The sequence below is a fragment of the Lipotes vexillifer genome, unplaced genomic scaffold (assembly GCF_000442215.2).
Source record: "Lipotes vexillifer unplaced genomic scaffold, Lipotes_vexillifer_v1.1 scaffold418, whole genome shotgun sequence".
In the NCBI taxonomy this organism is placed as follows: Eukaryota; Metazoa; Chordata; class Mammalia; order Artiodactyla; family Lipotidae; genus Lipotes; species Lipotes vexillifer.
This window is the reverse complement of record NW_006798629.1, coordinates 5,907,442-5,915,768: the sequence shown is the minus strand read 5'-3', so window position 1 is coordinate 5,915,768 and position 8,327 is coordinate 5,907,442. Positions and strand designations below refer to the sequence as shown.

The window sequence follows — 8,327 nt, the reverse complement described above, 5'->3', positions numbered from 1 at the left end:
CCACTTATTTCAAAGCTATTTTTTTCCAAATAACAATAAAAATCCAGAACTGAAACCCATGTGGCCAAACAGTAGAAACAGTGGCAATTTCTTTCCTACTTAAAAACTGTACTGTCCATAACAGAAACCTTACAAAGTTCTAAAGCGGGTTAAAGATTTCTACTTCATATAAAAATCACATTATAACCTTTTAATACATAATGTTGGTATTTAGGGGAAGAAAAACTACATGAAAACAAATGGATGTAAATAATCTGGCTTTATTTAGCATGCCAATACAATTTATTCTGGTAATAAATTAATATGTACAGTTATCAAAAATGTTGGGTGCTTTCCAACAAAAAGGTTTCTGACTGTGTAAAGTATATGCAGAATCCTTTGACATGGAGTTACTGAAGAATGGAGTGTCTTTCTCTGTAATTCATCTTCAGCTCGTGTTTAGTTTAAAAAGGTTTCAATTACCATTCCAGCTCCTGCAAACTATGAAGCCTGAAATTATAGTACTGAGTTTAGAAATACCCTGATCCAGTCTCCTAATTGTACGGATGAGGAATCCACTGGTCTTGCCAAAGATTACCAAGGTAGCAAGAGACAGAGCCTGGATTACAACTCAGTCCTCAGAGGGGCTCTGAAATGTCTGTGAAGCTAAACAAGGCATATACACCACACCGAACTCGAGTCATATCTGTAAGACCCTGGTTTTACTTTCTGCTTAACACAGGATTAAATCCTGATGTGTTCTTTTGCGGTTAGATTTAGCAACTCAGCTGCTTTGGAATGAAATCATTCCCGTTATCACAGATTAACACCAATCGATCACCAGTGCCGTTGGATTTTCTCCTGGGACGTTTGGACTTGGGCAACTTTTCTTCCTGCTCTTCTACGCTCACAGTGTAAGTGACAGCAGGGATGTCTGTTCTTGTTTGAAATTCATCATCAGTTACCAGTATCTACGAAACCATCAGATCTGAGTATGGGACAGTTCGTTTCTCTCTGTAGCTCATCCCCACCAGTCAGCACACACCCTGCTCTGTTCACCTGAGCCGTCACTCGTTCCAAAGCAACTGTGGATTACTTCTGGGGTGTCAGTGTCCCAAATAGCGATGAGATTTCTGAACACATCAACATGCCGTATGCTTCACATAATGTACCAGGCAGTTCTGGCATACAGTTTTTGGTGATTTATGTCTCAGCCTAATGGCTTCGCATAGCCATGCTGTTGGCAGGGGGAAAAAGGCCACTGGCCTGTTTTAATTTAAACCCCCAATGAGTGTGCTGCACATTTATCAGTTAGTAATAAAATGCTCACATGCTGGCAAGCTAGTTTTCTAATTGCAGAAGCCATTTACAGAGCAACCCACCAGACATAGGTGAGTTTAACTTTACGTACACACAGCAGAGGTGTGTATATAAAGGGAATTTTGGAATTTCTGTGCAAGTGGTTCTATTTCTTGCTATTCTCAGGGCTGTAGCAAAGGAAGACCGATAGCCTATATCTTTGTATGTTTCTTTTTCTCCAGGGCAAGAGTGAATGTCTGATGTGGTTGCAGCTTATAGAGGCTTATTAGATGTGCCCTCAGGGACATATTTAATTGGAACAGATCTCATTTTTAAGTTCCTCCTCAGCAAATACAAGAGTTGCTGTCGAAGCTTTACCTTTTAGGACTAGTAACTCGATTTGGTGGTAATGCTGAAAGCAGGGCCACTAGCCATGAAGACTTGACATTAACACCTACCTAGAGTGAAATTTCGTTAGCCTTATCTAAAAACAAATACACACATAAGAACCCAGATACAGAAATGTTACTTGTTCTGTTCTCACAAAACCACTCAAACAGTTAATTTACTAAAAGTAGGCATATTTTTCTCCTCTCGTCTGTTACCAATTTCACTTTCTTTGGCTGTTTTTCTTTTTATCTTGTCCTGATTTTCAAGGAACATGCAGAATATTGATAAGGAAATTCCATATTCTTTGACCATTTCACTTTTTGACTTTTCTTCTTAACTCACTACCTTTTAACTCAGGAAAAATTGTGAGCTCAGTATATTTTCTCTTTAACACCATGACCAGAACCCAGTGTATGAAGTATAATGGAAATGACATGCTTAACAGAACACAGACATCTGACTCATGGCCAGCTCTTGAAAACTGGCCTGGCCAACTGAAGGTACAGTCCCAACTGACTAAAGGCAACTGATTTCCTTCAGTTTAGAACAGCAGAGCTGATGTCAAACTACAAAGAAAGGGCTGATTTTAATAATCTTAATAACCAACTAAAAAATAAAATCATTTTTTAAATTAAAGAATCCTAATGACTTTGAGGTAAATGAAGCTGCTGTCAGATAATGAAGTAATTAGGCGTAAGATATAAAAATAACAAAATTGAGCGAAAGAAAACACTGATTTGAAATTACCTTCTTTTAAGTTCGGATGGAAAATTAAGAGCCCATCCAATTCAAAGTTTTGGCACAACATCCGGGTATGTCATGTGGTGGACTTGCTTCTTCAACTGGAGATGAACTTGGCAGCCGATGGAAAGAATCCACACTCTATGGAACACCAAACTACAAAATGACTGTCCCCACGAAGAAGCCAGTGACTTTGCATTTGATTTTTCCAATTTGGCTCATTCCCCAAAATTCAGGCTTTGGAATCCTAAAGTCTGCTTCAGCACTTAACTAGCTCTTTGTTGGTGGAAGGGGCCAGGACTGTCTCTCCACACATAAACTGATCCTAAGACAGAACAAGAAATTATATTAATCACGGAGTGTCTGTGTCACAGATGCATCAGTGGTCAACTCATTTTGTTACAGGATCAATCCAGCTCTGCTAATCTAAGTTTTTCCTTTGCTCTCTCACTTCATTCTTGTTCAATGAGTCAATGCCAGCACCAGAATCATAACCTTAAAAATGTATCAGTTTTTAGTCCTGAATTCATATTTAATGCACCTTATCTTATAAACAAACATGTCCCTCGTCACTACGGAGCACCCATTTCTCAGAAATCACATTTATAGAACAGACGTCACACCTTTTAATTTCTGTATTAATTACTATTTGCACGACTACTTCCCCACTTCAATATTTGGTCACTCAAATACCTACCCTCTTCAAAGGAATTACTTTTTTCAACTAAAGGAATAGCTCTTTATGTTTCCCAACATAGATAATCTGCGAATTAGCTCTTTTGTAAATGAAGTTCAATCTCTGATGATTTAGCCTGGCTTACACCAGCCAGCCCAGGAAACCTCTGCCTCCCAGGTTACCCCTCATCTCCTGCAGTCTGATCCCCGTAAGGATCAGCCTGTATTCTGTCCCTATCGATCTCTGACTCCTGTCCAGCACCTGGAACCGTCCCACTGTGTTCTTTGGAGTTTATGGTCCACCACCAACACGATGCTCCACATTCTTTAAAATGGCCCTGTGCCTTCCTGCTCTAACGCAAGGTTCTCAAGGGGTAGCGGGGAGGAGGTGTTGCTTTTGTCTCTGGGGATATTTGGCAATGTGTGGAGACATTCTGGGTTGACATACTGTGGGGCGCTACTGGCATCTAATGAGTAGAGGTCAGGGATGCTACTAAACAGCCTACAGTATGTGATCACCCGATTTAAAATTGCAATCTCTTCTCATACCAGCACTCCTGCTCACCCTTACCCTGTTTTCTTTTTGTTCCAGAACACACTTAAATGCAAGAATAAATCAGGGTACTCTGAAGTGTAGTCTAAATTACAGCCTGCTTATGTCATGAGGCTAAGTGCCTTGTTCCCCCACCTTGCCTATACTCATTTTAGAGTTCATCCTTAAGAATGGTAAGCTTTGTAATATGACAATTATATCTCAAAAACAACAACAAAAACAAAAAACAAAACCCAGAGAAAAGAATGTTAAGCTTCTTACGATGTTAAGACCCCATTCAAAGTACAGACCAAAAGTTGGGGTGGAGGTGGGCATTTATTTTGTTTTCTATTGTCAATATCCTTGGGTGAAAACAGCAGGACAACTAAAGACTAAAATGAAAACTGTGAAATTGCAACTATGACTTACATCTCAAACAAGATAATGCAGAGTTCAATGTAAAGCCAGGTAAGAAATACTATACAAATGTTCCCTCAAAATAAGTCCAAGAGCTCTAAACAATTTTAATTGCTTATTAAATAAGGGAGGAATAAACACTGTCAATTAAATAATCTTTATAATTATTTTCCCCTAATAAGTAATCATAATATTCACTAGATACAGAACAGTTTTCTTTATTGCCTTCTCCAAAGCTAAAAGAGTTAATCAATTTGAGCTTTTAAAATTTTAATTTACTATACAGCTGCTTATTAATGGTTTTAAAAATCTGTTTTAAAAAACACAGCATTTACCTAACACAAGATTAGAAAACACTCTGCACCTACCTATCACAGGCAGACTACTCTAGGTGCCTGCAACCCTCCCCCCACCTTTTAAAATTCGACTCCTTACTTTGTCATAAATCACTTTTATAATGAGAGAGCAGCTAGGGCACGTTGCCACGTCTTCCCCATTCTCCAAATCTTCCTATAACAAAATCGAACACCGAACGGTCAGCATAGTCTTCTCTTGGCTATCTCCTTCTCCCAAAACCCTCCCATCTCTGTGGGCAAGCTCCTTTGAGGCTGGCCTCCCCACAAGGCATGTGAGGACCAAAAGCATCTTCCAAGAGAAATGCCAGCCCCACTCTTCCCTGGAAGCGTCACTTGGGATAAACACCCAGGAGGGTGAGTCAAGGTTCAGTCGCCTCAAAACCCCCGGGAAGACGAAAACACATACCTTCCTCCAAAAGAGTATCCCAGGAAGTGGAAGCTTAAGTTGGGAAGGATGGCGCCATCCACACCCTCCCCTCCCCGCTCCGGCCCGACTAAAGGCCAGAACCAAGTGCCGCCGACAGCGCGGAGTATCAAATTTGGGGGAATTCAGAAACGGATAAAAAAGGGCGTGGATAACTATGAGCCGCGTGGATCGGCGGCAGGAACTCGGCAGAGCGAAAGCGCGCCTGCTCCGAGGAGTCGCCGGGCGGGTCCCCGAGTTACCTTGGTGATGCAGAAGTTATCTCCACACGGGCAGGGGTAGAAGTACGTCTCCGTGTCCTCGTCATATTGGAAGTCCTCGATCTCCACCTCGTCGTGAAACACCGCCATCGTTACTGGGGCGAGCAGAGGTCTGTAACCTCCGCCGTCCGAGCCAGGCCGGGGCCGGCCCAGCCGGGCGTTGTCGCCGTGCACCTGCGCAGGAACGACCGCTTCCGTCTCAGAGACAATGACGCAACTCAGGGTTTGAGGTCAAACGGGTGACCGGGCAGCGGTCACCATGGAGATGGCGGAGCTAGGGGGCGGAGACACGGGCGGACGGAGGTGGCTGCTCCGTGAGGTCGCGCCCCGCCCCGCCCATCGGACGGCAGCGACCAATAATATGTGAGGTTCGCTCGCGCGGCTGCTGCGTCACGTGGGGGAACACCGGAAGCTCTCCGGCGCCGGGGGAGGGGCTTGTCCCTACTCTGCGAGCTGAGTACCAGTGGCGGTGGCGGCCAGGAGGTTCCTTATTGAGGGGTTGGTTACCTGCCTCACGTCCGCGGGCCTTAGAGAGGCCTTAAGCAGACCCCGCAGCGGGCGGCGGCCGGCCTAGGTAGCGTCGACCCTGCCCCTCGGCGACGCTGCGGAAAAGCGGGCGCGCTTTGTGAGTCTGAGGTGGCGGCGGGAACTGCTCGGACTCCGGAACGTCCCTCCCTGCCTCCCCGGTGACTGACGAAAAGCTCCCCTGGAATAGTGATTTCACCGAGTGACCGTGAGCTCTGGGCGACGCGTAGCTTGTAGTTCTGGCTGCACTCGGCTATTCAGGTACATCCCCGCCTCTTCCTCACCCTAGATTGTCTTCAAATGCCCTAAATTGTGTTGTCGAAAGGACCAAGCAAGATCTGTTACGCAGGTTGAGTTCTAGTCCTGTGTTTGCTAAGCATGTATTGATAATATTATATAACTACAATCAGGTGTTTCGCTAAGTATAATTCTTCCATCAACCCTGGGACTTTAGATGTTATTCCATATTATTAATCTTTAAACTGAGATACAGAGAGTCACGTATCTTGACCAAAATCACACACCTAGGAAATGAACAGCCTGTCTGTCCCCAAGCCTATGAACGAATTACTTAACTTGCGTGAACCACAGTTTCTTCTTTGTAAAAGAAATGGCATCAGCATGCAGAGTTACTACCATGAAGCCTTTGTATACCTTAATGGGAAATGCAAATACAAAGTGATTTGTCTCGAAAGCAGTACTAGTGCCTGTCTTGGTAAAACGGGGTTTCATGGGAGTATTGCTCCATTACTAGGCATTTATTCAAATCTTGGTAGAGAAGGAATGCTGTGAGAAAACCACTATTTAGAAGCAAATCTGGGCTCAGAAGATGACCATTGGGAACTAACTCTGGGGGCTGGACATTTACATTCTTTGGGCCTTATTTCCTCTTCTGACTGAAAGAGGGTTGGATTAGAGATGATTTACAAGATTCCTTCCAGATCCAACATTCTACTTTTGTGTGGAAATTATGAGTTTTACTTGGTTCAGCAATCACATATACGATATTCAGTTTATATAATACATATGCATAATATACACACGTACACATCCTTATGCTTTATGTACACGTACTCCGACGTTTGCATGAAGTTACCAATTTTATGCACGGTGAAGTTCCACCTGGTTTAGCCCTTTTAAAGCTTGAAAACCTAAAGGCAGAGGAGTCTTTGGGAGAAAATTTAGAAGTTATGTTAAAGGGATTAGTAGAAGATTATTTCAGAGGCTTCACCAACATTCTATTTTGCCTAATTGGAGATCTACCCAGGAGTTAGGAAACATTTGCTAAACTTGTTGAGGGTTAACTGGGATGGTTCTGCTCTGAGCAAAGGAGAAAGCCCACATAGCTCAGAGCCCACATAGCTCAGAGGCTGCTCCCTGACTCTTTGCAGACACGGATACTTCCCAGGTAGCCTCTTGGAGAGAGGAGGACAGAGAGTCTCCAGTGTTTATTCTGTAGGCCCAGTGATCATTTTGAGGTTGGGAACTTTCTTTAGTTCTTCAGTGCTTCTGAGCATAAGTACCTACAAAATAAAGGTGAGCCATTTTTGCATGTACAGAAATGGGTGCAGTCATATTTGGTTCATGGAACTATAAATTGGTAGACCTTTTAGAAAACAGTTTGGATCTATCAAAAAACAATTTGCTGGGGAATCTTAAAATCTGAGGTTTGTAATCCTAAAAGTTTCAGGAGTCATTGGATAATTTTTCTTTATAATTTCCTTGTAATTTTCCAACTTTTCCTTGAGTATGTATTACCTCAAATGGAAAAAGAAAAATGAGTGAACCACTTATTAATAGTAATTGACACTGTGTGCCAGGCCCTGTACCAAATGGTTTACATGCATCATGTCATTGAAACAACCCAGTGAGGTATAGGTATCATTAATCCCATCTTCAACATTGGGAAACCTGAGCTTTAGGGGCTTAGGTTTAGGAGCTTACCAAAAGGGGCAAAGCTGGTTAAGTGACATTAAGCTATGGTGATCACTCAGACCTGTCTGACCCCAGAAACTAGGCTCTTAATTACCTCCAGTGCCATCTGTGATATGATGGTGCTTGAAGCAAAGCTGGATTAAACAAACAGCCCTGGCGCTCTGTAGATGGCTGAGATTTTCTGCTGGAGCAGTGCAGGTTCCCTTGAGGCCTAGATTTGGGGGTCTCCTTGGCCTTTCATACCACTTTCAGCCTGCCGTCTGTTGCCATATCCCTTGTCTGGCCAGAGGTGGTTTCCCATATCATTCTGCCAGTTTGAGTTCATCCTGTGCTGAGGAAAGTAAAACTGTAGCCAATCCTGTGAGGCATTATTTTACGCCACCCAGCATTTTTTAATAAAACATCACAATGACTACTAAACTTTACATTTATTCCTAAAAGGGAATAGACATTTTATAATATAATGAAACATCTTTGGACTCTGAGAGCATGACAAAAGCAAGTTTACTAGTTGCTATACAGTCATTTGAGATCACAAATTTATGGTTTAAAAATAATTTCTTTTTAATTGTAACACTGCTGATTTGGAAAATAACAGTGACCAAAATTCTTAGCGTGAGATTGAATTTAGAACTAGATCATACTTAGGTCATAGCAGCTGTTTTTTATGAGTGCTGTTGTAGATCAGGCTAAGGAGTTGTTTATTGGCAATATCAACCCACTGCTTCTCTAGATGGTTTGGGAGGGATAACGTATTTGGGTCGATTTTTAGTGACATTCGTGCTTGCTAGGTA

At 42.7% G+C, this 8,327-nt stretch overlaps 1 protein-coding gene across 2 annotated transcripts; it reads right to left on the bottom strand.

The window, feature by feature from the left end:
- Window positions 1-2,668: 2,668 nt before the first annotated feature.
- On the bottom strand, window positions 2,669-5,163 carry DPH3 (diphthamide biosynthesis 3). Of its 2 annotated transcripts, XM_007470623.1 has the most exons (3): window positions 5,056-5,163; window positions 4,469-4,543; window positions 2,669-2,734 (listed from the first exon to the last, which is right to left on the bottom strand). In XM_007470623.1, the coding sequence occupies exons 1-3, from the start codon at window positions 5,161-5,163 to the stop codon at window positions 2,669-2,671; spliced, it is 249 nt and encodes an 82-aa protein (XP_007470685.1). The 2 variants fall into 2 exon arrangements, with proteins under 2 accessions (XP_007470685.1, XP_007470686.1); XM_007470624.1 differs by lacking the exon at window positions 4,469-4,543.
- Window positions 5,164-8,327: the final 3,164 nt, after the last annotated feature.